Below are 18,122 nucleotides of genomic sequence, written 5' to 3' on the forward strand. Positions count from 1 at the left end.
TTTAACCTAACAATTTATATTATAACTTGGCTGGGCATTACCTGTGCACAGCCCTCTCCAGGTCAACCCATAGATTTTCAACTGGATTTAGATCTGAGGTCTGTCTAAACCATTGATCTTATTTTGATAGAAAACCTTGATCTGGTTTTGATAGAGCCAATCCTTTCCTGTGTGCTTCATGTCATTGTTATGCTGAAAGGTGAAATCTCTCTTCATCTTAAAAGTTATATCAGAAGCCTTAAGGTTTTGTGCTTAAAATTGACAGGTATCTGGATGGAGGTAATTCCTTATTTCCTTCACCCTGATTAAAGCGCCAGTTCCAGCTGAAGAAAAGCAGCCCCAAAGACCATAATGGCCATTCCACATGGCTTTTGGAGGTATTTTGGATATATTTTTTTCTAACTTTAGCTGGGCTTGGATGTTTGTTTTTTTTTTGGTTAAAAAAAGGCTTCTGTTTGGCTACCCTCCCCGTAGCCCAGACATATGAAGATTTTAGGAGACTGCTGTCACATATAGGCAACCAGTACTTGCCAGAAATGACTGCAATTCTTTTAAAGTTGCTGCAGGCCTCTTGGCAAACTCTCTGACCAGTTTTCTCCTGGTCTTCTCATCAAACTCATCAATGTCACTGTTGTCCTATATTTTCTCCACTTGTTGATTATTGTATTTACAGTGTTCCATGGTATATTCAGTGTCTTGGAAATCTTTTCATAACCCTCTCCTAGTTTATATTTTCTATAATGAGATCCCATATTTGCTTTGTAAGCTTTTTGCAGCCCATGGCTTTACCAGTTGAATGTTGCTAAGAAGATGTCAGAAAAATCTTATAGGAACAGCTTTAATTGGGGTTAGTCACTTTAACTGATGTCAGATATAGTGTTAACTAGGGGTGCAACAATACAGTTAACCCACGGTTCAATACGTACCGCGTTTTTTACCCACGGTTTTCGGTTTGGTTTGGATGGCTTGGCAAATTAAAGTGTGTTTATTTTCATTATTCTTTGCTTAGGTGACAGGAACAGTAAGTATGTTAAGAAGAAAAAAACTGGTTTTAGTTGCAATTCTCTTTATTTTACTTAAATGCAAAAATCAACTTACACAATGAAAGTGTGCTGAAAATAGTGAGATATAAAAATTAGCGGTTGTATGACTTTATTACAGGAGACGGGTTTGGACGGCGCTCTTTATTCCTAATCCGCTCTGTAATGACCAGTCACTGTGAGATAACACTCTGTTGCCCCCGACGTCCAACTATCTGTTATTAGAGCAAGACTTTGTGCTTTAGCCAAAGCGTTTTCAATTTTTTTGCACGTTTTTTCGTAGAGGTTGGGAAAAAAGGCCGTGTCGGTAGTGTGTAACGCGAGCTGCAGATGTGCGGTCATGTTGGAAGTATTTCCATGTCAGTAGGTAACTCGTGTGGAACAGTGCTTAAACACAGTCATTTTTTGTTTAGCGTTTTTGTTTCATCGGCATCATAGTCAACAACAAATCCGAAATGTTCCCACACCACAGATCTGAATCACGGCACTGCTTCTTCATATTTCTGTCTCACTTAACCACTCTCCAGGGTTAGAGTGAAATCTGACACCAGCATAACAAGCATGGTTACCGCCCCTAACGTTAGCGCTCACTGATTGGATATTTACTCGCGGGGAGGTGTGTCTGTCTCAGCACCTAGACCTAGAGTACAGGCAAACAGGAGGTGCAGCGCATGGTTAAAAAAAAAAAAAAAAAAAAAAACACCTTATTATTATTATTATTATTATTTATTTATTATTGTTTTGAGGAAAAACCGAAAAACCGCGGTTCACATACACGTATTGAACTGTGGAGGTGGTACCGAACGGTTCAAAATATTATATTGAGTATTGTGGCATCCCTAGTGTTAACGTGATTGGTTGATCACAACACTGACACATTTACACAGTGCACACTTATGCAACCTGATATCATACATTTTTATGTTTTTCATTTTTTAAAAAAAATTGTATTATTTATTATTTATTTTTCAATTTTAATTCTCATTGCTTTTCACTTTAATATAGGTTGTAATTTCACATTATCTAGCGTGGTTTCATTTTTAACACAACAAAAACCTTTTATATATACTGTATGCAGTATCTCACAAAAGTGAGTACACCCCACACATTTTTGTAAATATTTTATTATATCTTTTCATGTGACAACACTGAAGAAATGACACTCTGCTACAATGTAAAGTAGTGAGTGTACAGCCTGTATAACTGTAAATTTGCTGTCCCCTCAAAATAACTCAACACAGCCATTAATGTCTAAACTGTTGGCAACAAAAGTGAGTACACCTGTAAGTGGAAATGTCCAAATTGGGCCCAATTAGCCATTTACCCTCCCCGGTGTCATGTGACTTGTTAGTGTTACAAGGTCTCAGGTGTGAATGGGGAGCAGGTGTGATAAATTTGGGGTTATCGCTCTCACACCCTCTCATACTGGTCACTGGAAGTTCAACATGGCACCTCATGGCAAAGAACTCTGAGGATCTGAAAAAAAGAATTGTTGCTCTACATAAAGATGGCCTAGGCTATCAGAAGATTGCCAAGACCCTGAAACTGAGCGGCATCACGTATGGGCAAGACCATACAGCGGTTTTACAGGACAGGTTCCACTTAGAACAGGCCTCGCCATGGTCAACCAAAGAAGTTGAATGCACATGCTCAGCGTCATATCCGGAGGTTTTCTTTGGGAAATAGACGTATGAGTGCTGCCAGCATTGCTGCAGAAGTTGAAGGGGTGGGGGGTCAGCCTTTCAGTGCTCAGACCATATGCCGCACACTGCATCAAATTGGTCTGCATGGCTGTCGTCCCAGAAGGAAGCCTCTACTAAAGATGATGCACAAGAAAGCCCACATACAGTTTGCTGAAGACAAGCAGACTACTTTTTACAAGCCAACTACGGATTACTGAATACGGACTACTGGAACCATGTCCTGTGATCTCATTGGACAAGATAAACTTGGATAAGATAAACTTATTTGGTTCAGATGGTGTCAAGCGTGTGTGGCAGCAACCAGGTGAGGAGTACAAAGACAAGTGTGTCTTGCCTACCGTCAAGCATGGTGGTGGGAGTGACATGGTCTGGGCCTGCATGAGTGCTGCCGGCACTGGGGAGCTACAGTTCATTGAGGGAACCATGAATGCCAACATGTACTGTGACATACTGAAGCAGAGCATGATCCCCTCCCTTCGGAGACTGGGGCGCAGGGCAGTATTCCAAGATGATAACGACCCCAAACACACCTCCAAGGTGACCACTGCCTTGCTAAAGAAGCTGAGGGTAAAGGTGATGGACTGGCCAAGCATGTCTCCAGACCTGAACCCTAAGGTGGGGGAGCGCAAGGTCTCTAACATCCACCAGCTCTGTGATGTCATCATGGAGGAGTGGAAGAGGACTCCAGTGGCAACCTGTGAAGCTCTGGTGAATTCCATGCCCAAGACGGTTAAGGCAGTGCTGGAAAATAATGGTGGCCACACAAAATATTGACACTTTGGGCCCAATTTTGACATTTTCACTTAGGGGTGTACTCACTTTTGTTGCCAACGGTTTAGACATTAATGGCTGTGTTGAGTTATTTTGAGGAGACAGCAGATTTACACTTTTTACAGGCTGTAATTTATACAGGCTGTACCCTCACAACTTTACATTGTAGCAGAGTGTCATTTCTTCAGTGTTGTCACATGAAAAGATATAATAAAATATTTACAAAAATGTGAGGGGTGTACTCACTTTTGTGAGATACTGTATATACACCGAGTAGCCATAGCATTATGACCACTTCTGTTGGTCCCCTTTTTGCCACCAAAACAGCCCATCGAGGCATGGTCTCCACTAGCTCCCTGAGGGTGTGATGTGGTATCTGGCACCAAGATGTTAGCAGCAGATCCTTTAAGTCCTCTAAGACTCTAAGAGCCTCCATGGATCAGATTTGTTTGTTCACCACATCCCACAGATGCTCCATTGAATTGAGATCTTGGGAATTTGGAGTCCAAGTCAACACCTCAAACTCGTTGTTGTCCTCATCAAACCATTCTTGAACCATTTTTGCTTTGTGGCATGGTGCATTATCCTGCTGAAAGAGGCCACAGCTATCAGGGAATACCATTTCCATGAAAGGGTGTACATGCTTAGGTAGGTGTTGCATGTCAAAGAAACAGCCACATGGATGGCAGAACCCAAGGTTTTCCAGAACATTGCCCAAAGCATGACATTGCCTCCGCCAGCTTGCCTTCTTCCCATAGTGCATCCTGGTGCTATGTGTTCCCCAGATAAGTGACAAACACGTACCTGGCCATCCAAAAAGAAAACGTGATTTATCAGTCGTCTAGCTATCACAGTTTGGCCCTTGTCAAAGTCACTCAAATTCTTACGCTTGCCCATTTTTCCTGCTTCTAAGACATCAACGTTGAGGGCAAAATGTTCACTAGCTTCCTAAAATATCCCACCCCCTAACAGATGCCATGATGAGGAGATAATCAGTGTTATTCACTTCACATGTCAGTGCTCATAATATTATGGCTGATCGATGTAAGTCTCAATAAACAGAAAATAGAGAATTATCTGAGAATCACCGTTATTGCTAAAAGTTGTTAGTGATTGCATGGCCTCTCAAGTTCATTACTAAGTAACAATGACTGATCCCAAGGCATTACTGTAGCAGAGTGAATAAAGTAATGTAGGGAAGTGGAATAGCTGTGACCAAAACAGATATAGAACAGACTAAATGCCTCAATATGAATCATTCACTAAACATTATCATTCATATGAACCCAGCTCATTTCCATTCACTGGCAGTATTTATTACACAGCAAACTTAGCAATTGCTAAAATTAAGTGCAGGATGAAAGCAGTGATTCCCAGCCATTAGCAGCTGGTCGTTATGAGACACTAAAAATGTATGATGTATAAGTAAAAAATAAATATACACCTAAGAAACTAAGAACCTAAGTTTTAATATGAACATTCTCAATCATGAGCTTTAGCAGGCAGATCAAGTATGGGGGCTTATGGCTCTATTCCACATACTTTGAAATTTTGCTCTTTTTTAGGTTCTTTCTTTGAGGGAGGTACAGAAGCTCTAATTTGAGAAGTACCCAAAGATGAAGTGGGTGTGACTGAAATACAAATGAGATTCAGTGTATCATGAGGTCAAACATATCAAGAAATAGCAATGAGGAATGGCTGTGCATAATGGGATAGTACCTGTCATAGACGTTGAGCAACCAGTTGAGGCACATGTCCACACAGAGTGGTATATTGATGAGTACTGATTGCTCTTCCTCCAGTCTTTCATACAGAGCAGTGAGGGCATGAATCACCTCCACCACATCCATCATGTGTTCACTATGTTGCAGGTCTTGCTCCCTGAATATCTCAGCTATGCTGGTCACTTTCAGCAGATCCACTATACACACACATATACCAAATATATAAAACCTACTCACATTTTGCACCTTAAAAGAGTACTAAATAGTGATTATGTCCATGAAATGCACAGTCTAAATCCAATGATGGATTTAGGCTCAATTGGATAAGATAATGAGATGATATATCATGAGAGCAGCTCTTAATAGACAACAGTTTTTCAGCATTTCCTGTAGAGAAGGTCTTGCACAGAAGGGTTCAAGTGTGAAAGAGACTATTCTGCTATGCTATGCTCAGTTAGTGTGCTGCAATTGGTGCATATGTGGCAGGAACATTAAAAGCAATCGACATGCTCTACACCTGTGAGAGAAAGTCCCCAAATAAAAATCACTCAAAACCTTAAACTAAGCTGTTCAATAACTCTGTATAATGATTATTTGTACTAATTGTTAATATTAATTAAGCAACATGAACTTTACTGAGAGGGAAAATGCAAGAAAAAAGTTTCACCATGTAGACATACATTTTAGAGCTTTCTGCACACGGCGTAGCTTCATGGCTGTCCGGTATGCTGAGAACTTGATGTTGTTCAGGTCCGCTTTAAGAGAAATAAAGTTCAGGTAAAAGAGAGAACAATTATTAGGATTATGAACACTATTTAAACCTATTAGCTAAGACTCCCTCTCCTGCTCTTACATATAAAATGACATCATCAATGTCTTTGGTTTCTATGTAAGTTCAGATTACCACACACAACACTTTATTCATTAAAGATATTAGATACAGTCATAAGGGCCCGATTTGGCAAGGTTTCTCATTAGGCAAATGGGCTTTAATGTAAGAAAATTTGCTATATTGTGTGTCAGGAACAGAAAGATAAAAGACCAATTATTTGTCTTACCCAGTGCTTGATACAATTCTGTCATCTTTGGATGATCCCAGCAGGTTGTCTGTGCCTGGTGGCTAGAGCAGATGACACAAAAAAGGAGGCAAAAACAACACAAACGAAGAAATCATTGAAGAGTTTGCCAGTCTGAACCCTGACATCATCACATCCAGCAATGGCTGGGATTTCAAGAGACCTAATGGCATTATCCTCTAGTGTCAATCAGTTGTGTTCAGCTATCTTGTGACGTAGCATGATCAACAGTTTGTGAAAGATGTTATTGCTGTCTTCACATGTTTTAGAGGAAGCCTGTGATAGCTTTCACACTCCCAAGTTGTTGGCTGTCATGTGATAGGAGATCTTGAGCTAATGGGTGTCAAACAAATAAATTGTGCAAAATGTGGTTAAAAAAAAAAGGTCAAAATAAGAGTGCATATGATCATGTGTTCATGTAGTTTTTGTTCCACTCAAATAAACCACTAACAGCTTTTAGCCACAGCCTGCATTACTGCAAATCCATTCGTATTAGAATAACAAACTGCACAGCCAAACTGCTGCTTGTGTATCACTGTGTGTGCTAATATGACAACAAATACACAAATAGAAAAAAAAAAAAAAAAAAAGCTCAGTGTGGTCCACAATGGACAGTTTGTCAGGTGCCATGGGGACATTTGCTTGTGAAAACACAGCAGACTATCTGAATTCTAAATAGTGTTCTAAATAGTATTATAGTTTTAACATATTAAAGCACAATAATTTTCTGCACCAGAGAACAGTAATTCCAATGGATTCATGAATCTCACTCCCTTCTGTCTCTGCCTGATAATCTGATATCTTTTACTACTGCATTTTTCATAGTTACCACTGCACAGCAACTGCAGATGGCTTCCGACTGAACTTACTTGATGTAGTATGGCACTTTGTTAGGGGATATGGCACGCTCCCAAGGTATCTGCACTGAACCTAAAGAAAGTGTGGAAAAGATTGTGAAGAGAGAGAGGGAAGAGAAGAAACACACAGAGCAAAATCATTCTGAAAAACATGTTATGCATGAAAAACTCTTAGCAAAATTCCCAATGGCACATGTAGAACTCCTCTAGGTGTACAACTTTAATGCAAAAGACAACAGCACATGTGTTTAGGGTTTAGAATACATAGGGAACATTTCACAATGAATACCCTGTAAAAGACCTAAACAGCAATAAAGATGTCCTAACACTGTGATTCAGGTTCAGCTGTGTCATAATGTCTTACATACACCTTGGCTAAAGACATTTTAAATTTAATTCTCCCCAACTCCAAACATTTCATAGTACCATACATTTCCTGTGTTAAATCATTTATGTCAGGTGGCAGAGAAAGCTACAGGTTCATGTTAAAATGCTTTTCTGGCAAACAATTTCACAGATTCCACAACATTTTTGGCAATTTTGCAATCCAGATTCTTGTGGTCTGTGTAAATGACAAATGAATACAGTGCCCCCTCTAACCAGTGTTGCCACTTTTCCAAGGTCATAGTTGCATAGTGTCATAGTTGCACTCTGCAGGCAGAGATTTTCTCTGGGAGATGGCCACAGGTTTCTCCCCAAACCTCTGGGACAGTATAGCCACCACCAGTGGTTAATGCATCTTTGAGCTGGGCAAATGAGTGGTTGATCAGCTATTTTACACTGAAGCTTCTTGAACCCTTTTTTGAGGAGAGCAGTGAGCTGAAATGATGCTGAAGCCCTGAATGAATCTTTTATAGAAAATGTGCCAAACCTATTTCAACTGATATGGAAGGGAACAACAGTTTATGGACCTGAAGACAGTGTGTTATAAAATGTGTGGACCAGAAGGTGATTTCCCACTCTTCCCAGTAGATCTGAGGATTATGGGTGTGAATTGAGCAAAATCCAAGTGCCATCAAGAACTTGGTATTCATTGTGACTAAGAATGGGAGGTCTTAATGATGTAGAGTGCTGACAGGCATCATGACAGGTTTGGTGCAGTGCATGAATAACCCTACCTCAATGAAAGTTAAGAATGCATAATTAGGTTGAAAAAAAGATAACAAAGACAAACAGACATTTAAAAAAGTTTGCCCAGTTCTGGAACAAAATTCTTTGGACAGACTAAACCAATATTAACTTGTATTAGAATGATGGGAAGAGAAGTGTATGAAGAGGAAAACAGAGCTTGTGATCCAAAGCATACTACATAATCTGTTGAACATGGTAGAGCCAGTGTCATGGTATGTGCATGTATGGATGCCAATGGAACTGGCTCACTCATTTTTATTGACATGACTGCTGATTAAAGGAGCAGGATGAATTCTGAAGTCTATAGAGCTATACTTTCTGCTCAGATTCAGTCAAATGCTGCAAATAGGATAGGGTGGTGCTTCAGAGTACAGATGAATAATGCTCTAAAACATGCCATGAAAGCAATCCAGGAGCTTCTTAAGGCAAGGGAATGAAATGTTCTTAATTGTCCAAGTCATTCGCCTGATTTCAACCCATATGAGCATGAAGACTTATTGAAGACAAAACTGAATGGAGACAGAGACCCAAACTACTACTTCTTCTTTCAGCTTTTCCCTTCAGGGGTCGCCACAGCGAATCATCTCTCTCCACCTATCCCTATCTTCTGCATCCTCAACACTTGCACCCACTAGCTTCATATCCTCATTTATTACATCCATATACCCCCGTTTGGCCTTCATCTTTGCCTCCTTTCTGGCAGCTCCATGTCCAACATTCTCCTACCAATATACTCACTCTTCCTCCTCTGAACATGTCCAAACCATCTTAATCTGGCCTCCTTAACTTTGTCCCCCAAAAGTCCAACATGAGCTGTCCCTCTGATGTACTTGTTCCTAATCCTGTCCAACCTTGTCACTCCCAAAGAGAACCTCAACATCGTCAGCTCTGCTACCTCCAGCTCTGACTCCTGTCTCTGTCTCAGTGCCACTGTCTCCAAAACATACAGCATGGCCGGTCTCACCACTGTCTTGTACACCTTCACCTTGAATCTTGCTGAAATTTTTCTATCACACAGAACTCCCAACACCTTTCCAACCTGCCTGCACTCGCTTCTTTACCTCTTTCCGACACTCTCCATTACTCTGGACTGTTGACCCCAAGTACTTAAACTCCAGTACCTTCTTCACCTCTTCACCCTGTAATCTTACTGTTCCACTTCCTTCCCTTTCATTCACACACGTACTCAGTCTTACTATGACTGACTTTCATTCCTCTTCTCTCCAGCGCAAACCTCCACCTCTCCAGGTTTTCCTCCACCTGCTCTCTGCTCTCACTACAGATCACAATGTCATCTGCAAACATCATTGTCCAAGGAGACTCCTGTCTGACCTCCTCTGACAACTGGAGAAAGAGACACAAACAAGCAGCAATTTAAGACTGCTGGAGTAAAAGCCTGTCAATTGCAAGGAAAGGAAGTCAGTATTTGGTGTTGTCTATGGGTTCCAGACTACAAGTAATCATTCATTGCAAATGATTTGGATTCAGATCATTTGAGCCTGTGATAGACTATGTAAACTATGTAAACAATGGTAGAAATTTGTAAATGGTTAATGCAATATTTTTCTTGACTGCTGCATTTCCAATCCATTGTGGTGGTACAGAGAGGAAAATTATGAAAATTGTGTCACTGTCCAAACACTTATGGAATACATTATCTGTTCAGTCTGAATAATATATTTGTATTTGGTTTCACCCACAGAATACACGACATATTTAGCTCCCAGACCATCACTGCTCATCATCAATACTAGCCTTAATGTTCAGCATGATTCATTTTCTCAGCAAGTCCTGCCACAGCAGACAAGATCATTGTACATTCAGTATGAGATTCTATCACATAGATCAGAATTGGAAATATGATGACTGCCCTACATTGCACATTATTATGTCATTACCATTAAGTTCAACTCAAATTTTCATTTACTAATTTACAGAGTGGAAACTCTGGACCAATCCTACCCCCAACCCAGCAGTCTTACTAGAGAGGAAATGCTGTGATCCAGGACCAAAGTCTCTGTGGGCATCCTGCAACTGCTTCATGCGTTCTTCAATAGATCCCTAAAAAGACAAAGAGAGAGAGAAATAAAGAAAAAGACAGACTGAAGACAGCATGGAGAGAACCAGAGTAGAGAGTATGTAAAGGGGTGGGTTTGTAAGTAGCAATTAAATCTACAAAATATATATAATTCAGTCCATGTCCCCAAATTCTCTCCACTTTAGGCTCACTTGAGTACAATTAACCTTGCTTTATTTACAAGGCATTGGTATCTACCAAAATGTAATATAAATGATCCCTGAATATATCAAAACATTGATAGAACCAATAGCTAACCAATCCATTTACACAAAATCCATGTGCACACTCTCTGTCTCTCACTATGCATCTTTCCCATGTATTTCAAGGACCTTGTGAACCTGTCCTGTTTCTAAACTATGTACATGATTGGGCAAAATGTAATTTATAAAAATTAACGTATCATCATATGTCATTATGTGTTGGCATTTGTCAACTAGTCAAAATGCTGTGTATTAGGGGAAGTAATGGCTCAGTTGTTAAGATGCTGGGTCACAGATCAGAATATTGGGGTTTAAGCCCCTGAACTGCCAAGCTACTGTCTCTGGGCCCCAAAGTATTAATTCATTAAAAAACTCTATCTGCTACAGGGGCCCTGAACCCATACCCCAGCTGTCAAGCTGGGATATGTGAAAAACCTTGGCTCTGGGTTTTTGAGCCACTGAGCAAGGCCCCCTCTGCTCCAGAGGTGCTGTATTATGGTTGACCCTGTGTTCTGATCCCAACCTCTTAAAAATCATGTGCGATGAAAGTATTTTACTGTGCTGTAATGTATATTTGACAATAATAAAGGCTTCTTCTTCTTTCTTTGTGTCTGTTTTTGTGTTCACTACACTTGAACTGAACTGATTAAACAGACGATCTCAAAGAAAAAGTTATTATTTATTTAAGAGAAAAAAAAAACATGTATAGTATTTTTGCCTTTAAAATGCATTACATAACAGTGAGTGGGTTCCAGAGAGGAAGATCAGATTGATCTATTTAACGGATAGGAATTTAACATTTATCAATAAATTAAAATGCACACACACAGAGTTTGACATACTACCACATATCATTTACCAACCAATTTATAATTTCTTGATCTCTCTTTGACTACTTATGTTCCAATTTGTTTTCTTTTGCCATTTTTTCCTTTGTATAACAAACTAATATATAGCTAACAATACTACTCACAAACATTTGATAGTTACAGGCATGTTATATACCTGCAGCAGCTTCCACCTGCTGTTGAGCTGTTCAAGTGCACGAGCATTTTCCATGGACAAGTGCACATCAGAAATGGCTAGCTGGTGGGCCAAGTCATTGATGTGCTTTATGCCTTCCTTGACTTGAGTCAGTTCTTCCTTAAACAGCTAAAGAGATGGTAGAAGGAGAAAGAAGGGGCAGATGAGGGGAAGGAGGGAGACAGATGAAAAAAGTTAAGATATGGCTACCAGCATGCTTGAACAGCTAGAGGTCTGTTCTCTCAAAGGTGTCCTGTTTGAACAAAAACTGAGTATCCTCTGCTCCATGTGAAAAACTGGGAAAAATAGGCAAAAAAAATTTGGACAGCATGATGCTTAAAGACAAAAGCTTGACCTTGTAATTATGTATTATACTATAATGCAACTGGATACACACAGTTTCAATCAATGTCCTTATCAGCAAAAGGTCACAGAATAGAAGATCTCAGTCACTGTGGTGCATTTCAGGAAATCAGTTGCAGTAACCACATATGGAGAGCAAATGACTATTAACAAATAAGATTAACACCTCTTGAATCAGTCTACATCATTACTGCAGTCAGTATAGACCTGATTACAATCCTGTACTCTCAGTACCTTTGTTGCATCAATGTGGTCCTGCAGTGAATCAATGAAGAGATCACCCACTGGCTCCCAGGCATGCCTTACGCCATCAGCCTGCTCCAGAGCATTGGCCAGTTCATCCATGGCTGCCTGCATCTGCAGCAACCGCTCTAGTGTCCGCTCCATGTGCCGGTGACGATCTACACAACGTGCTGTCAGCTTTTCCCACAGGTCACTGGCCACATTTGCCTGCTTCCAAACCGAGCGGCTCACATTTTGCATCCTGCGCCTTGGAGACAACTCTGTATAGAAAGAAAGAAGAAGGAGAGGAACAAAGGAGACAATAGATGTGAAAAGTGATTCAGCTCCAGTTGAATGATCTGTATAAAAGATGATGTCCTGTCATTATGTGGGCTCACAGTAAATACAGTATTTGTCCTGAGGTATTTTTAAAAATGTGTGGAATTTGAGGTAGCTGGTGTGTGGTGGAGGAGTGTGGTCAGAAATAGCAGCAGACCTTTACCATCTGGCAGCATCTCATCAGGCTCCTGAAATGGATGCTGGGCTAAGAAGGCCTGGGCTGACTCCAGCACTGAGTAGATAAAGGGCCCTCTGGACTTCACATCCTCCATAAAGGCCTGCATAAATAAATAGAAATCTCTACTGAGTGGCACACATGCATAAACACACACATATAATACACACACATTTGCTAAAACACACACCCTTCTCTCTAAACACAAACCCTTTTATAATTGCTAGATTGCTGGCTGCAAAACAAATTTATCCATATGGAGAGCCAAATCCATGGAATAATCAGCCAGCCTTACCACAAAGCAACTGCCTCCAAGAAATATTTTCCAACAAAGTTTCCTCATACATGAAAAGGGAGCCCTAGAGTGGAAAGCTGTGTACACTACCAAGGGCAAAGTAATTCCTAGTAACCTGAACCCTCAACTAATTCCTATTCAGCATTTAAGTAGTAAAAAGCCCCATCTAATTCCCCATAATTTACTCCAGTCAGTTAATTCAATACAATGTCTTTCAATAGTACAATAGTAGTCTACTATACCTTTGAGGAGTCTGAACACTTCGGTCTACAATTACTGATGGCTGTCACTTAGTTCACTTACTGTGCCCACTGTTTTATTCAGTTGTAAAAAGCCAAACTGGAAAATCTCATATTGCCTCATATTGAATGAAGGCAAACAGAAATTACTCATTCAATGCATCACAATGGTTTATATCTTCATTCCCAAATAAACCGGACAAACAAAAGAGTTATTGTCCTTAGCTTATAATGTTCTGCTGCTGGCTAAGAAATATGATATGAAATATATATGATAAGAAACACAGAATACAGACTCGTTAAAATTGTGAAAACAAAATGTAAAATACATTAGTGAATTACATTTACAGTATACAGAATTTTTTGACTGACCTTGAAGCTTTTACCAAACATATAAATATGTTTTGAAGTGTTTGCAAAGCATAGGGTTAACAAAACACACACACACACACTGAAAGGAAAACTGAACAGGACTATGATGGTTAGATGTGAGTGGATATGAATGTATGTGGTTAATGTGAAATAATAGGGTCAGTGGGGCTGTGTGTATGTGTGTGTGTTCTGGAATTTAATTTGGATGGCTGATGCTTCACAACCAATTCAAGGGCAATGATTGATCGTATTTCTTTACATTGAATCTCTTTAACAATCTATATTATATATGCTAATTTTACTCTATCTGGATCTCAATTTAAGGGATGCAGTAAGGCTATCCACAGGCAAGAAGATGATTTAGCATTGCAATTGCTTGATAATTGGTTAGTATCTAACATCAGTCTGATTATATAGGTGAATGCTCAAGTATAATTACTATACCAAAAAGCTTATTGCTGTCCTGTCCCTCAAATGTTTGATAAATGGGTGGATTAACAGCATTAAGCATACAATATCAAAGCTTACTGAAAAAAATATAAACTTGTCTAAGGGAAGGCATGTAAATGTTGATGAACATTTTGTGTTTGTATGTGTGTTAGTGTGATACTACCTGGTGGAATTCACGCTGGTGCTGCACAGCCCCCACATCACCCCCTATAGGCAGCTGCTCCGATAGCTCCTCATCTTTAGTTGTTAGCCATTCAATGATTTCCTGCAGTGACAGCTGCAGTTTCCCACTGCTGTCTGAGAATGCCTCCAGACGTACCCTGGCAAGACAATAAAAGATTAAATGTATAAATTACAAATAATGCAAATACTGTAAAATAATGTATCTGCATGCATTATTCTGACATGATTTTAAATTTTTTCATTAATCTGAAAAAGAACACTGTCAGGAATCACTTTTACAATGTCATAATATATGGCATAAATAAAATATACAGTCCCCTGGCAAGCATAGCTGGAATTGTGTGTTAGTACTCCATCAGTATGGCATTTACGTTTATACTAGAACTGCTAAACTGCTAGAACAGCTGTGTTCATTTGGGCTGCCTGGATACCAGTAGTGGTTGGTGGTTTTTAAAACAGGGAACCGCATGTATCTGTTCTAGAAGTATTACAACTAACAAAATTAAAATTGAATTGAATATATACAGTATATTATCTGTTTTGCCTGTTTCATCTGTTGGTCTACCTTCCTAAACATTTTCACATTCTCATTTTGGTAAGTATGAGAATAAAGAGATTTTTACAGAATCACATAGACAAAATTTGTAGCATCTGCCATGTAATGCTAAAAATCGACTAAACAGCTAACTAGCTAGGTAAATTTAACTGGAAATTAATTTGGACATTTCAACTTTTGGTGTGGACAGATAGCAAAACTGTATATTCCCTGATCCAACAAGATAGCTTTTAAAATCTTGTCACTAAAAATACACTATATGACCAATGGTACTGTATGAGGACATCTCACCATGCCCACAGTTGCCACAAAGTTGGAAGCACGCAATTTTCTACGTGTCTTAGCCAATTCTTGTCTCAGCATGACAATGTTCCTGTGCACAAAGCTAGCTTTATAATTATCTAGTTTGCTAAGGTTGGTGGAGTGGCCTGGACAGAGCTTTGACCTCAATCTAACTAAACACCCATGGGACGAACTGGACTGAACTGAACATTTCTTTCAGTAATGCTCTGTATGGATGAACAAGCAATTCCCTACAGACACATTATAAAGTCTGGTGGAAAGGCTTCCTAAAAGGTTGAACACTGTTATATCAGCAGAGAGGGGACCAAGTCCATATTAATGCCCATGGTTTTGGAATGGGAAGTTCAGACAATTCACTTCTTCAGCTGGTTAAAACTGAACTGATATCCTCCCACAGTCAGATAATATCAAAACACAAATGGCAAGATTTTGCTCTGAGATTGTTTAAGTTGGTGGTGTGGTGGTTTTGAGAAATATCTCTGAGCTGTTTAAGCTCAACTTTACCCTCTTAGAAAAAACTAGGATATCCCCTGAAAAATGGTCTAAGCTCCCAACCTCTTCAATTGATAGGATCAATGTAATTAAACTGAATACTGTCCATACATTTTTATATTAAATTATAAATATACATTAAGAAATCCCTTTATTTGCTTATTTAAATAAAATAATCTCGTCTTATCTTTGGAATAAGAAACCTTCCAGAATACGTCTACAGTTTCTGCAAAAATCCCAAAGAACAAGGGATGGCCCACCCAAATTTTCAATTAAATTATTAGGGCCCAAGCACTTGTAGTGCGGAGGGCCCTATTATTCCTTTAAAGATTTTTTTTTTTTTTAAATTAATTTTTTTTTCAATTATCCAGGCCGTTTTGGGGGTCTTAACATGCTCAAAAACTCATGAAAATTAGCAGACAGGTTGGAATCTGCGGCCATTAGGTCACTGTGGCTCAGCTCTGGGCATGGCACACACCCGTCACAGCACCCCCTGGAAAATTTTGCTGCATAGCTGATACACACTTGCACATATCAATGTAAAACTTGGTAGACACTTAGATCTAATTGAGCTGAACAACTTTCTCATTGTATGTCATTAAGTCTAATTCACAGGAAGTCAGTTAGTTTGAGTTGTTTACAAAACACACATAATGCAATTTGAAATCCTCCTCCTAGGGAATTGATATAACTGCCACCAGCCCAGGCTCATATGATCTCAGGACAGTGATAATGCAAAATTGTGAAGGGATTTTTGATATGTCGAACGGTTCAGCTGTGAGGAGCTGTCGGAGAAAATTTTATGCTTTGCTGTAAATTAGCAATACTCTGCCTAAAAGTAGTGTTTATCTATCAAAATTATTTAGTTATTGATTAGTAGCTGGCTTTGATTAATGCAAATTTATAATAACCATGCACAACTATTAATATTAGTGTACTATTGTAATAACCACACTGAGACTGGAAAAAGGAGAGAGAACTTTATTGATACATTAGGAGTTACAGCTCAGTCAGCCTATCCAATGGGATCAGTGGGACCGGATGGGTCAGTAGTAGAAGACCTCAGGGACCTCAGGCTGCTGAGGAGAAGTGGGAGAGTAATCAGTGAGGGAAATTGGAGGTGAATACTCGGGATGGGGAGAAGGTATGGAGTTGGGTGAAGGCACAAAGCCAGGAGAAGGCAGGGGAATGTCAGGAGAGCTAGGAGGTGAAGAAGTGTCAGAGGAAGAATCATCAGAAGAGATCTCAATAAGGAAGTCTTCAGTCTGGACGCCTTGAGAAGTGGTGCGTGTCCAATGCCAGTAGAAAGTCTGGGTGGACTGGTCAAGGGTTTTGGGAAAGAATTGAGATCTGATCATGACAGATGGTGTCCCTCACGATGTGATGAGCAAGGTGGGAAGACTCGGGTATAGAAGTTTCAGAAAGGTGTTCCAGGAAACCAGTAAGCTCAATGGCCAGGCAAGACAGCTGATACTGGCGATAGTGTCACAGAGCACCCCTGGGACTTAGATAGCATGAAGAAGATAGCATGGCGGGCTGACTTAGCTAGAGGGAAAAATAGAATGGGATGAGTGAGGTGCATATCGTGTGACTATGTAATCTTAAACAAGGCTTAGCAGGCAGCTTCTCGCTGCCTGCTAAAATAATCCCTATAGTCCCAATAGTCCTAATCCCTAGTCCTAGTCCCTAATCCTAGTCCCTAGTCCTAGTCCCTAATCCCAATAGTCCCTCACGATGGCAAGGCAACAAAATGCTTAAAGGCTTAACAAATGCTTAACAAAATGCTTAACAAAATGCTTAAAGGCTCAGGGCCCAGGATATGCACCAAGGTTGGAGAAGGCAGTGTGGGCAGTAAGCTAGATGGGTTACTGTGACATAGTCAAAACAGTGGTAGGCTGTTGGGTATTGTGACCTGGTCTATGGTAATCAGCAGCATTGAAACATCAGTAATTAATGGCAATGAAGCGCAGAGGATGAGAAACAGTATAATGGCAAGGCTTATTTACATTAAAAATAGAAGTGCATCTAACTTAGATTAATCATTTAATGAAATGTCAAGATAACATAGAGAAAAGGTCAGGGTACTTACACATCGTTGTGGAAAACAGCATACACGATCAAGATGACTCATGTGGGCAGCTTAAGAGCTCATGGTCAAATGAAGTTGATAAGGAAGTGGGCGCTTATATGTAGGCACTATTTTTCTTAAAATTTTCCAAATTAGCCTAAAAATAAGGGGAACTTGAGAGGGGAAAAAGTGATGTCATCAAGGGGATGATGATCTCAATTTAGGGACGGTATCGGGACAAGCAACAAAATAATTGGAAATAGGAAAATATGTAAATTAAGTGAGGAGGGGCCAAATTAGCTCAAACATGAAAATAATGGGAAACTGCTCAACATATTCAAATTTAAAGAAGGAGGCACCATAGGGCACCCAAGGTATAAGTAGAGAGGAATTTTTGGGGATTTTCAGACCAGCTGCTCTCTTCAGAAATGCATGTGATTGACTGCATGGCTGAATAAAG

At 39.8% G+C, this 18,122-nt stretch overlaps 1 protein-coding gene across 12 annotated transcripts in view; it reads right to left on the reverse strand.

Annotated features, from left to right (window-relative positions):
* drp2 (dystrophin related protein 2) overlaps window positions 1-18,122 on the reverse strand; it is a 171,416-nt gene that overhangs the window by 65,450 nt on the left and 87,844 nt on the right. For 8 of the 12 annotated variants that reach the window (XM_058396894.1, XM_058396896.1, XM_058396895.1 and 5 more), the window contains 9 exons: window positions 14,224-14,380; window positions 12,687-12,807; window positions 12,203-12,471; window positions 11,588-11,734; window positions 10,285-10,363; window positions 7,184-7,244; window positions 6,297-6,358; window positions 5,919-5,993; window positions 5,234-5,435 (listed from right to left, as the gene is read on the reverse strand). In XM_058396894.1, the coding sequence (XP_058252877.1) occupies window positions 5,234-5,435; window positions 5,919-5,993; window positions 6,297-6,358; window positions 7,184-7,244; window positions 10,285-10,363; window positions 11,588-11,734; window positions 12,203-12,471; window positions 12,687-12,807; window positions 14,224-14,380 (1,173 nt within the window). Of the gene's footprint in view, window positions 1-5,233; window positions 5,436-5,918; window positions 5,994-6,296; window positions 6,359-7,183; window positions 7,245-10,284; window positions 10,364-11,587; window positions 11,735-12,202; window positions 12,472-12,686; window positions 14,381-18,122 lie in introns of all 12 variants that reach the window. The other 4 variants (XM_058396899.1, XM_058396897.1, XM_058396900.1 and 1 more) reach the window with 4 other exon arrangements.

Source organism: Hemibagrus wyckioides, linkage group LG08 (assembly GCF_019097595.1).
Source record: "Hemibagrus wyckioides isolate EC202008001 linkage group LG08, SWU_Hwy_1.0, whole genome shotgun sequence".
Classification (NCBI taxonomy): Eukaryota; Metazoa; Chordata; class Actinopteri; order Siluriformes; family Bagridae; genus Hemibagrus; species Hemibagrus wyckioides.